Genomic DNA, 25,900 nt, shown 5'->3' with positions numbered 1-25,900 from the left:
TGGATGAACACAGCAGGCCAAGCAGCATCAGAGGAGCGGGGAAGCTGTCGTTCAGGGCCTAGACACTTCTTTAGAAAAGTCTAGGCCCGAAACGTCAGCTTTCCTGCTCCTCTGATGCTGCTTGGCCTGCTGTGTTCATCCAGCTGTACACCTTGTTATCTCTTACTTTTGAAAAGTGTTGAGAACAACATTAAGGTTTCCACAGTCAAGGTAAGGTGGTTATACTATAAGGGTAAAGACAATTTTGTTTTCTAATTTAAAATAATACCAAAATGTTCAAATGAGGCCGAAGTGTCAAAACTGTATTACATTTACAGAATATGATTAAAATTTTCAGAACAAAGCATTTCTTACCCTTATTGTGGAGTCATCAGAACTGGAAATGAGCATCATACCATCAGACGTAAACTGACAATGTTGGACACATGCCGTGTGACCTGTTAATGTCTTTTGAATTTTGCCACTAGGAAGCTCCAGAACCTTAGAAGAAAAGAATAATCAATTATCACAACAGAAGAGAGTGTGAGGAGCAGACAGAAATGGAACGAACGCGCTAAGTAGTTGTTAACAATGAAGTTTTGCAGCAGAGTGTTAGTTAAATGATGCATGGTAAAAGCTATGTTTATCCAAATCAAAAATTAATTCATAAGTAAACTTTGCTTGCTACAATTAAGAAAGGCTAAGTGTTGCTGAGAGCCTGACTGCTTTCTATTTTAATTTTCCAATTATCTGCTCTGACTGTTTTTACCAAAGCAACTGTAAAAGTGCTCTTTAAATACAAATTTTTTAAAAATTGAAAAAAAGTACGTTTTTCATAGTTACTAGCTTTTACTTGGAAGGTCGCAATTTACATTTCAATCTACAGTTTCCAGCTGATACCACTTTAGAACAAATTTTCAATTTTTAAATGCCAACACAGTGACTTACTCACAAATACAGGTAGTTCTGCTATAACGTGTGTTGCGTTAACGTGAATTGGTTGTAACGTGATTGATGAATAGTGGATGCTGTTTGGATAACAAAAACATTCTGCTGTACAGGTACTGCGATTTTCTATAGCAATTTCCCTACAATGCAATTTGCTATGGCGATTTTCTATAATGCGAGGTCATACAAGAACACAAATATCACGTTATTGGAGAACTTATCTGTATTGCAGCCAATGTAACTATATTAGGAACAATTTTACCAACTGTTCCCTTGCCAGTGTCAACAATACCTTGCCATCTCCTGTGGCCACAATATCACTGAGATTGCTATCACTAATTCCAGGCAAACTCCCCTTACCTGAACTGAAAACAAAAATGCTGGAAATCACAGTGGGTCAGGCAGCTGAGGAAGGCTGCCCTGATGAAGATTTCATCTCGACTTGAAACATTAGCTTGCTCTCTCTCCAATGATTCTGCCTGATCCGCTGTGATTTCCAGCATTAGTTAGTTTCAGCACAGATTCCAGCATGTGCAGTAATTTGCTCCTAAACTCCCCTTTCCTTTGACTTCCACACCTTGCTTGGTAACAACTCCTGTCACAAACTTCAGTTAATCTCTTCCTTGACTGGTTGGACGATCTGCAAAAATTCTTGCATTTTAGTCAGCACCACATTAACCTGGCTCCATGAACTCAATGTCCAAAACAAAAAGTCAACATTCAAAACCCTCGTCTATTGCCATTTGAGGAGTCTTCTTTATTCGGCTTGTTACAGCCCAAATCCTCAATTCTTGTAGTTCTAAACTGCTGTTCATTGCCCGAATCCCTTCATCCTTCATTTGGACATTATTTCTTAAACAGGTAAAATTTAAACATGTTACTATTATAATATCAGAACGGTTTCAAAATATATCGCAAAAAAAGACATTATGATATTACAGATAAATTAGTTGGAAATTGAAAACTGGTTTACGGGAATAATTCCTTTCCACACATTGGCAGGCAGGGATGATTCAATAAAACCCCCACCATACCCAACCAAACTGTGGCTCATTTCATTGGACTCGTTTCAAACATTGCTTTGAGTCCATCACCCCACCATTTCCTACTTGAAGTCCACATTATTTAGAATCATCAAAACCCTCATGATTCCATGGCAGACAGTGGGATATGAATTCAAAGGAAATATGGAATTAAAAGACCAGTGACGCCTATGAAACCATTAATGATTGTTGTAAAAACCCATCTGGTTTACTAATATCCTTCAGGGAATGAAAGCTGCCACCCTTATCTAGTCTGACCTACATGTGACTCCAGACCCTTAGCAACGTTATTGACTCTGAAAATGCCCTCAGTAATGTATACAAAATGTCCCAGCCAACACCATCATCGTCGCTGGGTATGTCTTGTTGCACCGGCAGGACAGACCCAGCAGTGGCACAGTACTATACAGTCAGGAGGGAGTTGGCCTGGCGGTTCTCCACATCCACTCTCAACATCCCCAAGAAGTCTCATGGCATCAGGTCAAACATGGCAAGGGAACCTGCTGTTGATTACACCCCAAGCCCAGCTTTCTACTCAGGTGAGGACTCTGTACTCTTCCGTGTTGAAGATGACTTGGAGGAAACGCTGAGGGTGGCCAGGGCACAGAATGCACAGGGTAGGGGATTTCATTGTCCACCACCAAGAACTCCTCAGTATCACGCCTACTGATTGAGCTGGTCAAGTCCTAATGGATATTGCTGCAAGACTGGTTTGTGGTGGGTGAGAGAACCAACAAAGGGGAGAAACATACTTGACCGCATCCTCATTAATTTGTCTGTTGCACACCTATGTTCATGGCAGTATCAGTAAGCGTGATCACCACAAAGTCCTTGTGGAGACAATGTCGCGTCTTCACATTGAAAATACTTTCACCGTGGTACTATCACCGTGTTAAATGGGATAACTTCAAACAGATCTAAACTGAGCTTCCATGAAGTACTGTGGGCCATCAGCAGCAGCAGAACTGCACTCTAACACAACCTGTAACCTCATGGCTCAGTATATTCCTTAGTCTATCATTACCATCAAGCCAGGGGAACAATACTGATTTAACGAAGAATGCAGGAGGGCTTGCCAGGATCAGAAACAGACATTCCTAAAAAAATGAGATGTCACCCTGGTGAAGCTAACAAAACAGGACTACTTGCTGCCAAACAACATAAGGATCAAGTGATAGTTAGAGGTACATCAAACGGATCAGATCTAAGCTCCGCAGTCCTGTCACATCCAGTTACGATTGGTGACGGACAATTAAAAAACTCACTGGAGGAGATGGCTCCACAAATATTCCTATCCTTAATAATGGGGGAGCCCAACATATCAGTGCAAAAGATAAGCTTGGAGCATTTGCAACAATCTTCAGTCAGAAGTAGATGATCCATCTCGGACTCCTCTAGAGGCACCCAGTATCACAAATGCCAGTTTTCAGCCTATTTGATTCACTCCACATGATATCAAGAAACAGTTTGAGGCATTGGATACTGCAAAAACTATGGGCCTTGACAGCACTGCAACAGCGGTACCAAAGTCTTGTGCTCCAGAACTTGCTGCACCCCTAGCCAAGCTGTTCCAGTACAGCCACAACACTGGCATTGACAATGTGAAAACTGCCCAGGTATATTCCTTACAATAAGCAGGATAAATCCAACCTAATCAATTACTGCCCTAATAGTTCCTTACAATTTAACCCTTGGAGCCCAAATATTATTCTGAAAAAGCTACAGTGCACTCCACCAAAGCCAATATTGTCATCTTAATTTATGAAACTCAGAATACACTACTACAGTGGAGCTCTAACCAGAGCTTGGTTTAGTTGAAGCATGACTTCTAATCTCTTTTATTCAATGTAAAGCTTGGTGCCTGTTGTTGTTAAAGATGTGCACATATCAAAGTAATGAAAGAATGAGAAAACTGATTGTAGCCCTGCTTACTGCTAGAACAAAATGTTAGAGAATTGAAATGAATCATGTTGAGAAACTGTTAACGAGTAACATTTTTTACAGTTACATGCAGTTAAAGACAAGTAAAATTTGACAAGATATCTTCGTATTAGTGTCATAGAATTATCTGAAAAGATACAGAAAAAAGATACTGACCATTGAAGATGAGACCAAACATGACATGTCCTGTCAGTCTATAAATTCATCTTTATGCAATGCAAAGTAATCAATATCTGACTTCATAATTTGCAAAGTTATGTTAAATATTTTCAGGTAGTTTGGCCGGAAGTAAAATAAAATCTTTATGTTGAAGGGTATATTTACAAAGCAACAAACACATTTTTAGAAAATGGGGCATTCTCGGACTGTATTTAATTAGAAGGAAAATTGGATCTCATCAAACCACATTAAGCCATAAAGTGCACTTTATGTCTGTTTGCCTGATGTTTCTGTTAGCACAAATTTCCATTGTAAACAAATGAGTAACAAAATAAATTGATTTCCTTGCCAATAAACACTAATTCCAGTTACAATACAAATAGTTATGCTCATGTTATGGCTAGTTTTCTAATTCTGAAAGGTCAAATTTTGCATTGTTAATGTAAGATTTATTCTCCATGCCTTTAATCACTAGAAACAAGACCTAAATACTACTTTTGCTCATATCAGTTTTCATTATGCTATTTACCACTAATTTCTTGGAGAAAATCTTTTATGCATGATCACATGTTCTGGCAACTGAAGCCAAGAACAAATGACAGATGCTTTCATATACTCGTGTTGAATCTTACTACATTACATAAGATCAACACAAAAATCAACATTTTTCCCCAATAACAGAGATCCATGAATTCAAAAAGAACTTCCTTCAAAGAGAAACACTTGGCACTGATTTGTAGCTCCCAGCACTCCAAAGAGAAACAATGCATGCTGTAAAACAGTATTCATAACTGTATGCTTCCACTTCAAATACATGAAAGCACCCAAATTCTATATCAGCATTTCAGAAGCATGTGGGTGGGAATTATTATATCAAATTTAGCAATTTGTTATTAATTATTTGTTTAAAAAATATCCTTCCTTATTCTCATTAGGAGTAAACCGAGTAAACAGTATCAATTCTACAGAGCAGCTTCACTTAGATGTAAGAATTTAGAATAATATTTGTTTATCCCAAACAACTGAGGTGTCATTCTCAGCAACACTCAAACTCAGTATGAAAGGGGGAGCTTTAGGCTAGGTGTAATACATGCTTAAATTAGTCCTGCACCTTCAGTGTGCCATTTTCTAGCCCTACTGCTACCAACAGGCTCCGCTGGAAGCGCTGGCTCTTCCACCCAATGCTCTGTAGGATGAACTTGGCCGACTTCATGCCTCCCTACAATTACAACATACAAGAAAAAGTAAAGCCATTAACATAAAATTCAACATTAAGCATTAATGTGTACACAAACATACACACACAGCTTAGCTATTGGACATTTTTGCATTCAGAACTTTACTCAATTTCAGTGCCATTTAATCAGACTAGTTCTACTGTAGAAATTAATTTTGAAAAGCCAAAACAAAGCATTTTTGGTACTGGTTTATTTCTCCGTGTTTCTGATGCCTGTCTGCTTGCTGAGATGCTTCTGATCTTTGTAGCAAGTTGCATATCCTGAACATACTCCAACCTATACACAGTCACCATTTCCCCATCAATACGAAAATTTAATAACTGAATTAAAAAGAGTCATCATGCTTGGTTTAATAAAATTTTAATCAATGAAGAGTTTAAAAATGTTTTTTCTTAACAACTCAACAGTTCAGAACTGTTCATGATAATATGTTATTAATTTGAAACAATGACGATGAAAACAAGATCATGCAATACTGGAAATATTGTACTATTTAAAGTAGTAGCTTCATTTTCAATGAGCTCTATAAATGTAGCGTTACAGCTTCAAATAGATTTTGAAGCCATGAACCCACGAACCCACTTCAGACACACATGCTGACACTCCTCAGGACATAATGGAGACCTCATGGTGTTGGGGCTTCCCAATAGAGAGAACTGCAACTTCAATGAGGGAAAATGCCCCAAATGCAAGTTACAATGAGTTCACAAAAAAAGCTGCATTTTGACTTGATTTGTTATTGTCACATGTACCTAGGTACAGTGAAAAGTTTTGACTTTCATGCAGTACAGACAGGTCATACCATACAAAGTACATAAGAGTAATAGAACAGGGCACAGAATACTAAGTTAGAACTGCAGGGAAGGTGCACAAGGAACAAGGTCAACATTAAATTTGAAGTTTGACAGGTCCATTCAGATCACAACTTACAAAGGATTTAGTTTCTAATGATTGCATTCTGCACATTATCTAGTCAAAATATACATTCTTTTTACGTTGAGGAACTTGCTAACAGAATAAAAAGGTTTGTAGCAAGCCTAGAAGTAACAAACTTAGGAGAGAAACAACTTGTGACTGGGGCAGCATTCAACGGGGTAAGTACTGGCAGTAAGGGAGTTGTTGGGAGAGAAGGCCAGGGTCTCGGAGACAAGGCCAGAGCAGGTGGCTGAAGACAGGGACAAATCGTCAATTTGCTGATGCTGAGGGGAGGCTGGTGGTTGGGAGCAGCCTTTTTGTTGAAGCAGCAACCTGCTTGTCAGGTCCAGGGTGGGGGGGCAGGAGCGCAGCAAGGGGCTGAGGGGAGGGAATGCAGGCTGAAAGGGGACTGGGACAGATAGGGAATCCACAATGGTGTGCGACTGAGAGGGTGAGGGAGACGGTAAGGACAGGACAGGGAGAGGGAGGCTGCAAAGAGAAAACAGTTTCAAACCTGTTAAAAAGGGATACTCAGCAATCATGGAGCAAGGAAGGCTTGAAATCATTCAAATAATGAATGTGCTATCTCTAGTTTAAAGTTGTATACGTTCATTATATATAGGAGGAAAAATGGAGTTGATGCCATTGTAATGAACACTTTAATTATTAAACTGAAATCTGAGATCGAGGTCTGAAAATAGTTAAAAAGGGTAGTGACTGCCTAGTTAAAATATCCCAGCTTTGTGCATACGTGAGCTCACCAACATGTAGAGGGTATGTTTGGCGTGATGACTGTTTGTGTGCAGAACTGTGTGTCAGTTATTTCGGAAAAAAAAACCCGTGTTTCTAACTTATGTATGTAGCCTTGGGTCAATTTAAATATTGTGGTGACTAGGAAATTAATGCTTTCCTGTGTCTTCTGGCTTTAGGTTCAATAGAGGGTTGATAACTATGAAGGGTACTGACAATTTTTTCTAGTTCTGCAAGACTGAATACCTTATGCATCAACACAAACACATACAGTAATGATACTAGGGACTGCATCACCTAATAAAGAACAAAGAACAGTACAGCAAAGGAGCAGGTTCTTCGGCCCACCGAGCCTGCACAGATGCATGATGCCTTTCTAAACTTAAAATGTTTTGACTCCTCACAGTCTGTATCCTCTATTCCCTGTCTATTCATGTATCTATCAAGATGCCTCTTAAACATTGCTATTACATCTGCTTCTACTACCTCCTCTGGCAGTGCATTCCAGGCCCTCTGAATAAAAAGCCTGCCCCTCAAACCTCGTTTAAATTTACCCCCTTTTACCTTAAACCTATGTCCCCTAATATTGACATTTATACCCTGCAAAAAGTACTCTGACTATCCATTCTGAACACGTTTCTCATTATTTTGTAAACCTCTATCAGGTTGTCCCTCAGCCTCTGACCTTCAAGAGCAAACAAATCGAGTTTGCCCAGTTTCTCCTCATAGATAATACCCTCCAAACCAGGCAACACCCTAGTAAATCTTTTCTGTACCCTCTCCAAGCCTCCACATTCTTCCAGTAGTGTAGCAACGAGAATTGCATGCAATATTTCAAATGTGGCCTTACTAAAGTTCTGTACAGCTGCAACATGACTTGTTAATTTTTAAAATCTACGCCCCGACCAAAGAAGGCAAGCATGCCATATGCCTTCTTGACCACCTTATCCACTTGTGTTGCCACTTTCAGGAAACTGTGAACCTGCACACCTAGATCCCTCTATGTTCATGCTTCTAAGAGTTCTGTCATTTACTGTATACTTCCCACCCGCTTCAGCTCTTCCAAAATATGTCATCTCACATTTGTCCGGATTCAATTCCATCTGCCATTTCTCTGCCTAAGTGTCCAGCCTATCTATATCCTGCTGTATCCTCTGGCAATCCTCCGCACTCTCTGTCGCTCCCCCAACCTTTGTGTTGTCCCCAAACTTACTGATCAGACCACTTACATTCTCCTCCACATCATTTATCTGTATTACAAAGAAAAGGAATTCCAGCACTGATCCTTGCTGGATCCACCACTGGTCACAGACCTCCAGTCAGAAAAACACCCTTCCATCATACTCTTGATCTTCTATGACCAAACCAGTTCTGTATCCATCTTACCAGCTCACAACAGATCCCATGTGACTTCACCTTTTGTATCAGTCTGCCATGAGGGTCCTTGTCAAAAGACCTTGCTAAAATCCATTGAGACAACCTCCACCGCAGTGCCCTCAGTAATTACCTTTGTCACTTCCTCCAAAAAAACTCAACCAAGTTTGTGCAACATGATTTCTCCCACGCAAAGTCATGCCGCCTGTCGCTAACAAGTCCATATTTTTCCAAATGTGAATAGATCCTGTCTCTAAGAATCTTCTCCAATAACTTCCATACTACTGATGTAAAGCTCACTGGCCTGTAATTACCTGGATTATTCCTGCTGTCCTTCTTAAACAAAGGAATAACATTGGCTATTCTACATTCCTCTGGGATTTGGTCTGTGTCTAAATAAGATACAAAGATTTTATTCAAGACCCCAGCAATTTCCTTCCTCACCTCTTAGTATTCTGGGATAGATCCCATCAGGTCCTGTGGACTTGTTTATGTCAATGCTTTTCAAAACACCCAACCTCCTCTTTTTTTAAAATCAACATGCACCACAATATCAACATACCCCTCTCAAGATTCACTATCCCCTATGTCCTTCTCCTTTGAGGATACCAAAGCAAAATATTTGTTAAGGACCTCACCCACATTCTCCAGCTCCAATCACAAATGTACGCCTTTGTCCTCGAGAGGGCTTATCCTTTCCTTGGCCACCTTCTTGCTTCTTCTTTACGTATGAAAAGCCTTGGGATTTTCCTTAATCCTGTTTGCCAAGGGCATTTCGTGGACCCTTTTATCCCTCCTAACTCCTTGTTTAGGTTTTTTCCTGCTTTCTTTATATACCTCAAGGGCTCAGTCTTCAGTTTCCTAAGCCATACGTATGCTTCCTTTTACTGTATGACTTAGCTCACAATTTCTCTGGTCATCCAAGGTTCCTGAATCTTGCCATCCATAACCTTCACTTTCACAGGAACATGTTGGTCCTGAGCTCTAATTAATTGGCCTTTAAAAGATTTCCACATGGCAAATGCGGATTTACCCTCAAACAGCCAAGCTCAAAGGAATCACTGAGAATGAATTAAATTGTGCCTCTGATTCATCTAAAGGATAACTTCCTTCCCTTTGTAACCTAGCTCCTTTGAGTAAAAGGCCAACATTCTACTGAGCATTTTAATTGATTTTTGTACCTGCTTACTCATTCTAAATGAATTAAAATCACCAAGACTGCTTTCACTTCCAGAACATACCCCACCTCCTCATCCTGCCTCTACTCATCTGTGCTGAAAACTTCATCCACACTTTTGTCATCTTTAGATTTAACTCCTCCAGTGCCCTCCTGACCAGCCTCCCACCCTTTGCAAACTCAAAAAGAAGTAGGTCCTTCGATCCATTGCGCCCACTCAGCATTGTAATCATGGATGATCCTCTATCTGAATGCCAGATTTCCATACTCTCCCCATTAGCTTTGACACCTTTAGCCTCTACAAATCTTTTTCTTTCTTAAATATTTTCAGTGACTTAGCCTCGACTGCCTTTTGTAGCAGAGCATTCTGCAGATTCACCAGCCTGAGTGAAGCAATTCCTACTCAGCTCAGTCTGAAATAGCCTACGCGGCATCCAGAGACTGCAACTCCTTGTTCTGGTTCCCTGCCGGGGGAAATGTTGTCCCTGAAACCAGTCTGTTCAATCTTATCAGAATTTTACATGTTTCAACAAGTTCCCCGCTCATCTTTCTAAACTCCAGCAAATACAAGTTCAGTCAACCCAATCTGGCAACACATTTATTTTAGAACCCCTCCATGGCCTCATCCAGCAGCAACCTGTAACCTGTTCAAGTGTACAACTCTCAAAGAGGGCTGCACAGCTCCAATTTTGGTCTTGTCTATACTCTTGCCTTTCACTGATCCACTACAAGTGGCCATGTTTCAGTTGCCTAGGACTCATATAATTCCCTTCTTGAACCTCTCTATTCTTCTTCAAGATGCTTCTTAAAATCTCATCTACCTTAATATCTTTACGTGCCTCAGTGTTGACTTTTGTTTGGTAACACAACTGTGAAGTGCCCTTGCCACATGTAAGATCTAACAAATGGACTCCTCAGCTCTTCGCTTTTCTGCAATTTATAGTTTCCCACCAATTAGAAAACACTCCAATTTATCCTTCTCCGGCCCAAACTGGATTACTTCACATTTATTAAAATTCCATTTGCCGTTTTTTTTCACTTAAGTCTGTGCTTTGAACTGGGCTTACTCCAAACTGTTAATATCCTCTGCAATCTTGGATATTCAACTCAATATCCCTTCAGCATAATTGGTAATAAAAGGATGCAGACCCAGAACAGATCACTGGGAACAATTCTTGCCACATTCAGCTAAACTAAATGTGGATTTGTTATCCCCATGCTTGGTCTCCTACTTGCCAACCAATTTCCAACTCAAGACAAAAGACAATCTACAGTTTCATACATTGCCAATAATTTTATGTGGAATCATGTTGGACACCTTACAGTTCATACATATAGTATCCATAAGTATTCATTTTCCAACTGATTAGTAGCCTCAAAAAATTCCATTGGTCAGGGATGACTTACTTTTAACAAAGCTACATTGGCTCTATTTGCTTAGTGCAAAAGCTCAAGCACTCAACCCTGAATGAAAATTCTTGTGGTTTCCCCTGCAACTCTAAAACTAAAGCAGTGTGTCGTTTCAATACATCCCCAATTATAGTTAAGTAGAAATGATTATCGTCAAAGCTACGTCACTTTATATGATACACAAGCTGCATAATTATGAATGATTACCAGACAGGGCTGACAGAGTTAAAAAGAGCACATGACCAACAATGCATCTATGTGATGTTAAATTTAGCTTAGACTGCAAGGTATAATATGACCAAAAATTAAATTTGACATGAAGGATTTAGATTAAAGATAACTACTGTTAGACACACAACAAATCCTGAAGTAAGTGTAAGTGAAAGGAATCAATTCACAAGACACAGAGGCAGCCTAAATTTGGTATAATTTTAAAAAGTGCATATCAAGTCTTACTAAATATATCCTTAGTTGGTAAGAATTTTTCTTAAAGTGAATAAATGAGCTAGGTCAAAATTTCTGTGGAAACTCAGAGTGGAATTTTACAGAAGTAATTCTGATAGATGTTAAAAAAAATGCTTCAGGGAGAAATAAGACAATAATATCCTGAAGGATTTGCATCAATTTTAAACAAAGCTAAATTGAATCAGCCATACAAACAAGAGCTAACAAAATATCAGGTCACCAAGCAAGCTATATGATTCTTATTCTAATTACATGAGACAGCTATGGACTCCTTGGCACTAAACAAGAACAAACACAGTGGACACACAGAATTTGGATATGGGCTTACACACCTGCTTCTTTGATTCAGAGCACATCATGGAGGGAGAGGGACGGTAGGTCAATACATTTCCCATTAGAGAAGGACAAGTCAACCAGGGCTAGCTTTTAACACAACCAAGCAGCTGGCAAAACTACAGGAGCAGATTGTCTGCCTCCCCTGTTGACTGGGAAAAGCGTGTAGAAGAAGACACAGAGGATGTAAGAGGTGCATCAAGAAAACAAAGTAAATGTAAAATACCAAAATGTGCAGCAGTAATCTTAGCAAGAGGATTAATACACTACCACAAAGTGAAGTTAAAGTTTCTTTGGCATATTACATGCTTGTAACAATTTTGTCAAGTGAATTAACAGCATGTTCCTGCAGACAGAAATCTGGAATAGAGGTTAAAAGCCTTGTGGAGCTACGAACCCACCTTGAGTGGATACTCAACTTACGCAGGTTCCTATCGTGATGTTGAATGTCACCGAAGCCATACATTCACTCAATCTTAATAGCTTCATGCGGGACCATCAAGGTCAGCCAATTATTATTCGTAAACAAGAAAATAGACGTAATTGCTCATGCAATATTATAAAAACAGAAATCATATTTTCCAACAGACATGGAAAAGCCTTCAAAATCAAATTCAACATTAGTACCTTTAAGATTCCATCTCCACATCCAATTGCAGCCAAATTAACCTGATGGTTAAGGCAGCAACAACGAATACACGAGTTCTGTACCTCACTCTGACACATTACATCACCAGTTTTCCCGTTTATTAGCTGTTGCAAATACACAAAAAAAAACATGAATATCGAAAACAGTTTTCCCTCTGTAAAAGCAAAATGAAGACGACAAACAATCCCTACAAGAGGCAGACTCTAGTGGGGTTGTAATAGAGCCTGTTCCTAGCCAGACTTCAGCAATGTGAAACAGATTCCATAAACAGGTGTTACTGGTCCTATTAAAGTCTCACCAATTAAACCACCGAAGTAAAAGATGATGACACAGAACACTTTCTTTTGTGAGAAGGAAACAGCAGATGGTGGTTGTGAAATAACATGGCTGGAAAGGAAAGAAAATGATGAATGATGAACTTGCCAATCATTATGGTAGAAAAATAGGATGTAGTGCATCATATCCTGTGTTCAGTTTATTTACCATACAATTTCACCTTGTAACAGGTTCAAGGAATTCAAAAATTGATTCATATTAAAGTGTGTATATCATGTCCAATTCTGTCACCAAATGCCCAACTGTAATGCAAAGTTTCTCTTCTGTTAGCTCCAATTTTATGATAAATATATTTGAAGTATGTTCTAAGGAGTGATACTGTGAAGCTTAAGAATGGACTCAGTTTGTTCAGCAGAGTGTGCTGGTAGAGAGAGTCTTCATCATTGGGAAAAGCTGGATTTTCCTTCTTTTTGGGCCAGGATTCCAGCCTATTTTGAGATGATTTGTGTTTTCAGACTTCCTCTACTTTGTGCTTTCAATTTCTTTGCCCGTTCCTTGGCTTGACTCTTACAGCTGTGGTTTTTCAAAAGTTCTTTGCTTTCATCATCTATTTTTTTTTTACCACTTCTGTTCTTTATGTCAAGATCATCTACTGGTGTTCTTTAAAGCAGATCACAGGCAATTCCTTGGTCTTTCCTTTTGTGTTTTTGTGTTCTGTCCTCCCTTTGCTCTAAATCTTCTAAAATGCTTGTTCATCTTTTGCTTTTCCAATTTTAGTGAACAGTCTATATTTCCCATCACTTTCTGTTTTTATATTTTCATCTATACTTTTGTAAATGCATTATATATCAGCACCAGGAGCAAATCAACAAGTGCTATGATCTTCAAATAAACCCTTCTAATTGTCACCTCAACTTTCATAGCATTGTTTTTGGTACATACTTATTTTCCCAATATGAATCTTCAGCGCTTAAAACAGGGATAGTTCTGTATCATAAGCAGCAGAGAACAAAGCATCTGAAAGTACACTTAGCGGATAGCTACTATTTCCTCTTAATTTCCAGATTTAAGTAGCCCTCCCTTCCATTCTGAAGCACCAAATGCCGAGCTTAGTGGAAAATATGAAGTAGGCAATATGTTTTGATGCACTTAATATTTTGGTTCAAAAGTTGTTCAGTTAATGACAGTAAAACCGTCAGCATTCATATTCATTATTCCTCAAATCGACAACTACTTATGGAGTTTGTACATTATTAATTAAACATGGAAATTTAGAAGCTGTTGTCAGTGATTTAACACTTTTCTGTAGTATCCATTACGTTGGACCCCACAAACTACAACGATGAGAAATAACTGGAATGATTTGGTCTTTCCCTCTAAGCTGTATTTTTGAAAAAAGTCATTTGTCAGATGTAGATTTCAGTACCTAGACCAGCAATTACCGCCCATCACTAACTGCATTCTAGAAGATGGTGGCCAGCTGCCTTATTGAACTGCCCAGGCAATGGTGTGGTGTAGCTACACTCACAAAGCTGCAAGGGAGGGAATTCCATGATGTTGACTGTAACGGTGGCTGCAAAATAAGATAAGGACCCATGGTATTAGGAGCAAGGCACTGGCATGGATAAAAGATTGGCTGACTGGCAGAAAGCAGAGAGTGGGGATAAAGGGATCTTTTTCAGGATGACAACCGGTGACTAGTGGAGTTCCACAGGGATCAGTGATGGGACAACTATTCATGTTATACTTTAACAATCTGGATGAAGGAACTGAGGACATTGTTGCTAAGTCTGCAGATGACACAAAGGTAGACTGAGGGACACTAGTGTTGAGGAATTGGGGAAGCTGTTAGAAGGACTTGGACAGGCTAGGAGAGTGGGCAAAGAAGTGGCAGATGGAATGTAATGAGTGTGATGTTATGCACTTTGGACAAAAGAATAGAGGCCTAGAATATTTTCTAAATGGGGAAAGGCTTAGCAAACCTGAAGAATAAAGGGTCTTAGGAGTCCTAGTTCAGGATTCTCTTAAAGCTAATGTGCAGGTTCATTGGCAGTTAGGAAGGTAAATGCATTTTTAGTTTTCTAACCTTCCTGAAATGAATGCAAGAGCAGAGATGTATTGCTGAAGTTGTATAAAGCTCTGGTCAGACCATATTTAGAATATTGTGAATAGTTTTGGGTCCAATATCTAAGGAAGAATGTGCTGGCCTTTGCCAGGGGTGGAGGGGTGGGGGTTGCAGAGGAAGTTAATGATCCCTGTGATGAAGGGCTTGCCATATGAGGCGCAGTTGAACACGCTTGGTCTGTACTCAATGGAGTTTAGAAAAATGAGATGGGAGATCTGATTGAAATTTACAGAGTACTGACAGGCCTGGATAGAGGGGACTTGGAAAAGATATTTTGACTAGTAGGAAAGACTAGAACCCAAGGGCACAGCCTCATTGAAGGGACAATCCTTTAGAAGTGAGATAAGGAGGGATTTCTTCAGTCAGAAGGTGGTGAATCTGTGAAACTCATGGCCCCCACTACCTTCTGTGGCAAAGTCTTTGAGTGTATTTAAGCCAGAAATAGATAGATTCTTGATTAATAAGGGGATCAAGGATTACAGGGAGAAGGCAAGAGAATGGGGGTGACAAACGTATCAGCCGTGATTGAATGGCACAGAAGACCTGTTGGGCTGAATGGCCTAATTTTACTCATATATCTTATGGCCTTATGGACCTAGTAACAGTGGTGGAATAGCAATATAGTTCCAAGCCAGAATAGTGTGTGGTTGGAGAAGATCATGCAGGTGATGGTGTGGTGAAGCATTAATTATCTATGTGTTAGAGATTGCAGGTTGGAAGGTGCTGGTAAAGGAGCTTGGCGAGTTACTGCAGTTCATCAGATAGTACACACTGCTGCCACTGTGTGCTGGTGGTGGAGTGAGTGAATGCTTAAATAGTGGATGGGGTACCAATTAAGAGGTAGCTTTGTCCTGTATCATGTCAAGCTTGTTGAATGCATTTGGAGTTGCACGCATGCAGGCAAATGGAGAGTATTCTGTCAAACTGTCTGGTTTCTGCCTTGTAGACAATATACAGGCATTGGTGAGACAGAAGATAAGTCACTCTTTGTAGAATTCCTAGCCTCTCACCTCCTCTTGTAGCCACAGGATTCACATGGCTGATTGAGTTAAGTTTATGGCCAATGATAACTCTAAAATGCTGATAGTGTAGATCTCACTGATGATAATACCAATGAGTACAAAGGGATGATCAGACTCCTTTTATTGGAAATGGTCAATACCTGGCACTTGTGTGGCATGAAGTGCTAATTGTCTGTCACTTGTCATCTCAAGTGGACGTTGTCCAGGTTTTGCTGCATGTGGACAAGGACTGCTTCAGTGTCTGAGAAGTTGCAAATGGTACTGATCATGCAGTGAACATCCTCACTTCTGAAATTCTGATAGGGGAAAGGTCATCGACGATGCAGCCGAAAGGGGTTGGGCCTAGGACAGCACCACAAGGAATTCTGCACCGACAGACACGGACTGAGATGATTGGTCTCCAACAATCACAACCATCTTTCATTGTGATAGGATTGACTCCAACCAGTAGAGAGTTTTCCCTGATACTTGCAGATGTTGACTTTGCCAATGGTTCTTTATTCTGCTTGAGGCCAAATGCTTTCTTGATGTCAAGGGAGTCATCCTCACCACACGAGTTCAGTTCTTTTGTCCATGTGCGGGTCAAGGCTCTAATGTTGTAAAGAGCCATATTGCCCTTGCAGAACACCGACTAGTGTCAGTGAGCAGGATATTTTTTGTATAAATGCTGCTGTCAACACTGACTTTATTGTTCATCAAAAGTAGTCTGAGAAGGCGGAAATTAATTTGAATGAATTTGCCCTGCTTATCATGGATAGGGTACACCTAGGCAATTTTCCACATTGCCAGATAAATGCCCGTGTTGTAGTTGTACTGGAACAGCTTGACTGAATGCATGAGTAGTACTGGAGCACCAGTCTTCAGTACCATTGCAATGATATTATCAGGGTAAACTGAAATGGCTTAAGATTGGCTTTGGTTGGTACTGGAGACCTCAGGAGGAGGATGAACTCAGCACTTTGAACTGAAGGAGCTTGCAAATGTTTCACCTCTGCCTGTTATGCTGATGTGCTTGGCTCATTGTCAATAAGGATGTGGATATTTAGGAAGCCACCCCCTCCAGTCTGCTGTTGTATTGATGACGATGAAACAATTGTTGCTCTGAAATCAATAGCAAACTCAGGAGTTCAACCCTGCAGGGAAAATGTGGAAATCTGGATGTTGTTGTCAGTAAGTTTAGGCTCCACCAACAGAATGTGGAGTGGCAATTCTCACAAAGTAAAATATCTTTGCGTTCATGAGTTGGAGAAATCTTCTACTCTGGAGTTCCACTGTAAAAACCGTTGAAAAAGTTATGCATCACCAAAAAAGGTGCAATTGAGTCATTAACAGCAGACTACATTCATAATTAGTAACAATCAATCTCCCTGGCCTGAAAATTAATGTTATATCGGTGGAATATTAATTCCATAGATTTTTTTTAAACAAATCTGTTTATCTTTAACTTACCTTCTGTCTTAATTCAGTCATACATTAATTTTGCTATCAGAAAATATAAAAGTGAAGGATATTAAATGATACGGTCCTCCTGGTCTGCTGTGCATGAACACTGTAATTTGATTAGTTTCCTGTTTGCTGACAACAACGCTGTTGTAGCCAAAACATTTCCTAGACTAAACTGCCTCTGGGTAAGCTCTTCCTCTTAGACTGTGATATGTGTGGGCAGTTGTCTTTTTGAGTTCAGTGGTGAGTCACCTTTTTAAAAATTGCTAATATTTCAGCTTTACATGCGTATGTTACAATCATTTCTATCAATCTCTGGAAAATGTATAATTCCTGGTCTGCTGTCTATGGGAATACTTCAATGCAATTGGCGGCTTGATCGACCTGGTGACTTTATTGTTGCTTGTTGTCTGGAGATCCTTTTGACTTGGTTCCAAATTAACACTGGGAGATGGGAAACCAACACTATAGTGACTGCTAAATCACATGGGTAGCTTTGTTCTCAGGCCAGTGGCAAGCATCCTCACTTCTGCCTGACCTAGATATACAAGTGCTTCGTTCTGAAAAGAGGTGGTTAAATGAGAAATGGCAGGAGCTATTGGGTCTAGTAAAAAAGAAGGTTGCTTACCTGTAAACACTTTTTCTTATCAGAAACTAAAACAAAGACTTCATCCTCATGGAAGACTGCATCCATATCTCGAACCAAGGACACAGCAGAGGCACTATGCACTTTATTGGTATTCCATAGCTGTCAAAACAAAATTAAATAAAAGATATCAAAGCAAGGACCTTCTTATGTAGTTTACAGCTATAACCTCTTCTCCAAATACTAGAAAATTGCTAAAACAAAATGACATTAGGTTTCATGAAAAAGTGTCAAAGATATTAAAGTAACATTGCAAGGTTCAGCACTACCTTGTTGGCATATAATTTCGTTGAAATTCATTAAAAAGTCAGAAGGAAGGGAAAAAAACAACGCTGCAACTTTTGCGACTACACAAGAGATAATGTATTACCATGAAACAGATAGAAAGGTTTATGTTGTTAGGTGGAAATTACAAATGTGTAACAGTCTGAAAGTGATGCATGTGCATCAGTGTACAAGTGACAGAACATTATATGAAAACAAATCACGATCAGTCTTGCAGGTTAGTGAAGAGTCTACCATTAATCAGCAACCAGTGTCGAACTGAGCATGGAAAGGGACTGAAGATAGATATAGGTGTACAGCAACATACTTCATTAACTTAGAAAGATAAAAGGCAGTTTATATGCTCAAGTTTATTTTCTTACAAGGGATTCCTTTGACCACCTGCCAACTAGGTAAGGTTTGAAATGTTAATAGAACACAATAAATAATTCACAAACAACAATAACTTTTGTAGATAGGCACTTATATTTAGTCCAAACAGGACTAGCTTTTGTAACTAGTGATTCCTCAGACAAGTCTCAGGTTCCATTCAATATCTTTAGCCTTGAAGTAAATCTCAATGAGGTAGGGTTCCTCACAGCATAAAAGTATTTGAAAACAGCAGTATTTATTTTTGTTACAAAGCAATTGCACTGCATCCATTTCAAAGGGAAGGAGCACAATAATTTTAGAACTCGTCCAACAAGGTTGTTGTCATTATATTGCATCAGTGTGGTTAAAATGAGGAGAAATGACATTGAGCTCTTGCGCAACTGAATGAATAAAATTTATTCCCAACGCAGCAAAAGCTCTCCTCTAGCATGTTACTTGCAGCCATTGTATGGCTGCTTTCCAAAACTAAATCAATTTAAGTTCATACCAGCTTTTATTTTTCTATAACATTTGCAAGGTAAAATAAATTCCTTTCCATCTCACTGTTGTAATTATCCTTTTGAAACTGAGTACAGTTTTCAACCAATGTATTTGTAGCCAAGGAGGTGTTTAAATTTAGGATAAGAGTTTTAAATTTGAAGAAATGTGGGGCTATAAGCCTATGTCAGTTAGCAAGTCAGGGACAGTTGGCCAGTGAGGCATGACGCTGCACAGCATGGGGCACCAATTTCACATGAACTGAGGTTTGTGCAATGTGAGAGACTGAAGGCCTGCAGATTATTGGAATTAGTGGATACAAAGAGAGCAAAGCCATTCCGCCAATCCTACTGCCCTAGGAGCTGTATTGGTACGGATCTCCATGGGAATTCACTTAGGCAACTGTCCCAGAGGCAGGCTGGAAAGTCAAGGGCGTGATGGAGTACTCCCCACTTGCCTCACGGGCACAGCTCCAACAATACTCAAGGAGGTTGACATCATTCAGGACAAAGCAGCCTGCTTGATTGGACCACATCCTCAGCATCCACTCCCTCCAACACCTATGCTCAGTAACAGCAGTGTGTACTATCCACAAGGTGGACTACAGAAATTCATTAAAGATCCTTCAAAAGCACCTTCAAACCCACGGCCACTTCCTTCTAGAAGGACAAGGGTAGCAAATATATGGGAACACCATCACCTCCAAGTTCGCCGCCAAGCCACTTACCATCCTGACTTAGAAATACATCGCCGTTCCTTCACTATCACTGCGTCAAAATCCTGGAATTCCCTCCTTAAGGGCATTCCATATCTTTATTATTAGGGATAGGCAGGAAAGTGGAATTGAGGCCACAATTAAATTAGCCATGCTAATACAGAACCTCTGCAGAGGTTCAAGAAGGCAGCTCACCACCACCTTCTCCAGGGCAACTAGGGAAGGGCAATAAATGCGTGTCAGCCATCAATGCCCATGTTCCATGAGTGAATAAAAAAGTTCTATACGGCACTAGTGACAGGATATCTGGAGTGCCATTTACAGTTTTAGTCTCCTATGCAAGAATGAACACAATTGCATTGGAGACAGTTCATTCGACTGATTTGTGGGACGAGAGATTCATTGTCTTAAGAAAGGCTGGACAGGTTGTTTTTGTACATTGGAGTTTAGAAGAATGAGGGGTAATCTTACTGAAACATAGAAGATCCTGAAAGGACTTTACAGGGTGGATTCTGAAAAGATGTTACTCCTTGTAGGAGAGACTAAAACAAGAGAACACAACGTGTAGGTAAGATGCTACACATTTAAGATGGAGACGGAGGGTCTGTGGAACTCTCTTCTCCAGGGAGGCAGAGGAAGATAGATTTTTTTGGCTAACAAGTGAGTCAAAAGATATTAGGGGTAGGCAGGAAAGTGGAATTGAGGCCACAATTAAATTAGCCATGCTAATACAGAAAAACAGAGTACTCTCAAAGGGCCAAAATGCCTTAATTTGGATGTTTGACACCTATAAATTGTGAAATGTTAATTAATGAAACAGCCTACAGATAACTAAAAGTGTACCAGATAGATATCTGGCAAAGTGGTTGATAGATTGGAGACAGGGTAGCATTTGGCACTTCTAAAACTCTGGAACGATTTAAATGGATCACTTCCAGTACTGTACAACTAATGTTTGCATAAGAAGTAATACCACTCAAAGCAACTGTGCAAGCATACTTGCTTATCACAGCAACCATTCCTTTACTGAATTAAAGAAGAAAATGTTACATACTCTAACAGTTTGGTCATCTGAAGATGATAGCAAAGTTGAGCCATCCAATGAAAATTGAACACAATGAACCCAGCTCAAGTGGCCACTGCAGTCAGCTACTCTCTTGCGCAAATCCAAGTTCCATAGCTAGAGGAAATGGAACAGAAATACAGCTGAATGTTGTTTCATCATTTCCATGTCACAAACATATGAAACAGCAAATTATTGACTGTAATTTTGTGTTAACAGGGTGTGGGCTTTGACACACAGAATCATGGAATCTCTACAGTTGCAAAGCAGGCTATTCGGCCCATCGACTCCACACCAACTGTCCAAATAGCATCCCACCCAGACACACTCCCCTACCCTAAGCCTGTAACTCTGCATTTCTCATGGCTAATCCACTGAAACCATACATCCCAGGACACCATAGGCAATTTAGCATGGCCAACCCACTTGACCTACACACCTATGGAATGTGGGAAGAAACCGGAGGAAACTCACACAGACATGGGGAGAATGTGCAAACTCCCCATGGACAGTCGCGCAAGGGTGAAATCGAACCTGGGTCCCTGGTGCTGAGAGGCAGCAGTGCTAACCACTGAGCCACCGTATTGCCCTAAATTCTTCTCTCTTAATTAGTAGGAAGTGTTTCTGATCAAAAAGGTACACCTCAAAGTGCTGTTTTGCATATTTAGAGCTATAAATGTCATTCAATATGTTACAATTAATCTAAAAGCAATCTGTCAATTTAGTGTATTGCTGGGAACTGGAAGAAAAGCATTATGAGGGCATTAACACAAAAGTAAAACACAATGGAAGTTGGAAATCTGAAAAAAAAACAGAAAATGCAAGAAACACAGCAAGAATGCAAGAAACACAGCAAGAATGCAAGAAACACAGCAAGAATGCAAGCATTTGTGGAGAGGGAAACAGAATTGATGTTTCAAGTGTTATGATGAAAGGTCACCAAACTGAAGGGTGAACTGTTTCTCACTCCGTAAATACTGCCTGATCTGTTTGATTTTGTCAGAGTTTTCCGTTTGTACCCAAAAATCGAGGTCTTATTTTCAAATTCAGCAGGACTTCTGCACTTCCAGCTTTGTCAGCCTCTCCAAACTATTCCACATCTCCCTGTATATATCAAAGCTCATGAACTGGGAAACATAGTTAATATTACATACTTGGATTTAAGGACATCATTTTGACAGTTCTATTAATTAGTTGTTTGAATAAAGAGTCATGAAGTACAAGCTAACATAAAAGGTAAGTCAGGGAATTTAGGTTATAAGGAAATATTAAGGAAATTGAACATGTTCAAATATCAGGGGAAGTTGGTTTAAAAATAAAATGACTTGAGTTAGAAATACAAAGAAGGATTGGACAGAATATTTTAACTTAAAAGATAATAAGTGTGAAAGTTCCAAGGCAAAGCTGCTGACGCAGACAGTGTGAATACCTGATGTCTCCCTTTCTTCAGAAATTCTACAGACGATGTGCCCAGGGTACACAGAAGATGCAACGGGTGAGGACGATTCTTAGAAAAAGGAACCAGTGTGCTGAATGGCCTTTTCCTGTTTTTAGTTCAGAGATGATCATGTAATTTTGTCTCCCAAATAGGAACTGTTCAGTGTTCAGCCTTTGTCTAATGTGTCCCACTTCCCATGCTGCTGTCCTTTGACTATGGTCTAAACAGCATCTCTGATCTTATTATTGATGCTTAAGCTTTTAGCCTTATCCTACGGAACCCACTCTTTAAACCACTCCATTGCTCAACGTACATCTCTATCTTTAGAGATGTTCTTAAATCTCGGACCAATTTTCAGTTACCTCACTAAACTCTTCCCAAAGACTTAGCACACACATTCCCTATTTTTTAGGGGTAAGCTCCTTGGAGTGTTCCTTCACACCAAGACAATACTTAAAAGCAGGTTCCACAGAACAATTGGTTCCGCCCTCTTACCTCGACAGAGTTGTGTGACAAGGCCACTGCCAATAATGGGCTGGTAAGAGAAACATCACAAGACTGAATTGTGCAAGAGCTACTTGTCATTAGTTCAGTTACAATGTCACCGGTCAACACATCGAAAACCTGAAAGATAAAACAATGCTGTAGGAACAATATGTTGCAAAACAACAGATTTTCCAATGTTGTCAAAATGCATCAGGAATTAGAAACTGCAGAGACAGCAGTCACAAAAGTCTTGGCATCAAAATTATTTCAGCACATGTATACATGCAGCCAAAAAACTGGCATGACAAAGCAGCATATTTTCAAAAAATATTTTTAGGACTGGATCAAATCTCATTTGGCACCAATTTCTATTCAGACATACTAAATGTGTGCAGGAGGCTTGGTGAAGCAGCAGTACTTCTTGTGTGAGGCTTTAAATTCATGACCCATCATATGACATTACCAATCTCAGCTAGACATTCACAGCAAGCACATCTGCAAGTACTTTAAAAATAACACTTGTGGATGCTTGGGAGCAAGCTTTTTGTTAATTTTTGTTTTCACAGCAGATGAACCAATAAAGTAAGAAAGATAAATTACATTAAAAAAAAACACAAATACAAAAAGGATCAAGCATTTGTGCCATTCATTTCTGGGTTTGAAGTAATCATTAAAAGTTTGGCATTTTAGAATAATGTAAATTTAAATGATAAATGGGAGCTCCAAGTTCAAGACTGATCATTGATCACTGTAAAATTAAATGTGTAAGTTTACAAATTTATCAGAATGTTGCATGTTTCACAAACGGACAGAAGTAATAAATTGTGGTGCAATGTGGAATTCATAAACAAAAATTAACTATAATTAAAAAAAGAGTTGTGACTAAACAGAGTAATTATTGGCCTATATTTAGCTACACAAATTAATAAAGTTGGTTATTGCTACTAATCAATAAAAGGCTTCAACTTGTACACTTCCTATAGGAAATGACAACTAAAACAGGCAAAACTTATTCAAAGCACATTTTAGGAGTAATGGGTCAACCCAAAAACCGGGAATCACAATTTAATGGACAGAACAATGCAAATACTTCAGTCAGGTGCCAGAACAGGCAGCTTTATTTGTTGTGAATTCCAGCTAAATGCTGGTAGCTCTAAAGTAGACATATTCTATAGTTAGCTGATTATATAGCTAATTTTAGAAGATCTATTTACAACAGTGATAACAGTATAACCAATTGAGCAATTGCCACTGTGTGTGGATGAACTTGTTTGGGGAGTTTAGCCCTTAGACATTGTTTCTGCAGAATTACAGAATTGTTACAGGACAGGAGGCTATTCAGCCCATGGTGTCTGCACCGGTTGTCTGAGCTTTCCAACTTGGTACCAATCTCCTGCCTCTTCCCTGTAACCTTGCACATTGCTTCTCTTTAAATAATCATCCACAGTCCTCTTGAAAGCCTCAGCTGAACCTGTCTCTACAACACTTGCAAGGTGTGCGTTGCAGGGCCTAACCACTCATTGTCTGAAAAAGATTTTTCTCATCTCCTATTTGCTTCTTTGGCAAAACACTTTAAAACTGTGCCCTCTTGTTCTCAATTAGTTTGGGAACAGTTTCTTCCTATCCACTCTGACCAGACACCTCATGATTCTGAAAATACCTATCAAATGTCCTCTTAGCATTCTCCTTTCCAAGGTAAAACAGTCCCAAATTCTCCAATATTTCTTTATAACTGAAGGGTCTCATCTCTGGTACAGTTCTTGTAAATCTCTCCTGCAATCTCTGCAATGCATTCACATCCTTCCTATTGTGTGGCACCCAGAACTGTACACAATACTCCAGCTGAGGCATAACCAGTGTTGTATATGTGTTCATCATAATCTCCCTGCTCTTAATAAAGCCTAGGATACTCTGACGGCACAATGAAATACGGAAATTGGAGGTTTCTGTTCAGATTTTCCTGCTCCTCCACAAACTTTGCAACATGAAGACTCGGCATTAAAATACAAGAAGGGCTAGAATTTGCTATTAGGCATGAGAAAGTTAGGCATGAGAAAGTTAGGCATGGCTCATTCAGTTGTATGCGAATTCTTAATGGTGTGATCAATATTAATAATGGTCCAATAAGTTCTCTGACCCTGAAAATGTAGTTGTTCAGCTGTTGAATCTGAATCCCCCCCAAATGTTATTATTGTTGCAAACTTTTCTTTAACATTTCCCTTTCTGTCATTAATCTCTCTTCACCCAATCTTTCTTTCCCTCTCTATTTTGATTTGTGTAGATTTTACATTGTATTGAATATTTTAGTTTATACTTCCTTTTTTAGGCCCTGCAGGTCTCAGTAAGGAGTCTTCAGTTTGACTAGGTTAAAATAAAAAACAAGATCTCATTTGATGAGGGCGCCATGTTAAAAGGGATCTCGACACCTCACAGTTGCTGTTCAACAGCTCGTGAAGTGTGGGCAGCTTTCGGCATGTTAAATGAGGAGTGTTATTCCTTTGCCACTGATGACAAAATCTGGCCAATTAATTTTGAAATGGATTGTAGTTCTTTCAGTAGTCATATACCTCTCCACCATTAATTGTATGGTGACCTTATGTTTAAACAGTAATTCTGTATTAATTTTTCAGAGATTTTGTACTAAGATTTTGTGTTTTTTGCCAGCAATTCTTACACAATAATCCCTTTCTAACAAAAAACTTCACGGTTTCGCCTCCAACTGCTTCACCCCCATTTCCCCCCTCATTTCTTTTTCTCAGCTACTTCCTTTTTGTTTGCAAAACATTTAATTTTCATACTGCGCCCCCCCCACCCAATCCATTGTCTTTTCAATTTTTCAGTTGGCTATGAATGCCACTTGCAGGTGGCACCAAGAGCATATATGTGTGAAGAGGCATACTGCGCAACTGTGGACTGACAAAAAAGGTGGTGTCCAAGGTGGCACTGCCCGAGGCCAGCCTGAAGTGAGACAGCGCTCAGGGAAGCTGAGGCTGCCAAGGAGGAGCAGAGGAGCGTGCAGCTCTGAAGGCTCACTCCTCCGTTGCGCTGCCCTTCACACTCCCACTGCCACAGCATCCAGGAGTAGGGCCTCTTGGTTCCGGAAGCAGCCATGCAGTGAGATGAGCACACACTGGCCTGGTCTTACTCCTGCTTTCCCGACCATCCTCTTAA

At 39.7% G+C, this 25,900-nt stretch overlaps 1 protein-coding gene across 2 annotated transcripts in view; it reads right to left on the bottom strand.

Moving 5' to 3' along the window:
* apaf1 (apoptotic peptidase activating factor 1) overlaps positions 1–25,900 on the bottom strand; it is a 172,377-nt gene that overhangs the window by 81,166 nt on the left and 65,311 nt on the right. Inside the window, exons 17-22 of one of the 2 annotated variants that reach the window (XM_048610315.1) lie at positions 22,739–22,867; positions 20,797–20,922; positions 17,876–17,995; positions 12,360–12,485; positions 5,182–5,289; positions 355–480 (exon numbers count right to left, since the gene is read on the bottom strand). In XM_048610315.1, the coding sequence (XP_048466272.1) occupies positions 355–480; positions 5,182–5,289; positions 12,360–12,485; positions 17,876–17,995; positions 20,797–20,922; positions 22,739–22,867 (735 nt within the window). The remainder of the gene's footprint in view (positions 1–354; positions 481–5,181; positions 5,290–12,359; positions 12,486–17,875; positions 17,996–20,796; positions 20,923–22,738; positions 22,868–25,900) is intronic. The other variant, XM_048610316.1, reaches the window with a different exon arrangement.

This window comes from Rhincodon typus, chromosome 22 (genome assembly GCF_021869965.1).
Source record: "Rhincodon typus isolate 14 chromosome 22, sRhiTyp1.1, whole genome shotgun sequence".
In the NCBI taxonomy this organism is placed as follows: Eukaryota; Metazoa; Chordata; class Chondrichthyes; order Orectolobiformes; family Rhincodontidae; genus Rhincodon; species Rhincodon typus.
The sequence above is the reverse complement of the archived record's forward strand: the minus strand, read 5'-3'. Positions and strand labels throughout refer to the sequence as shown.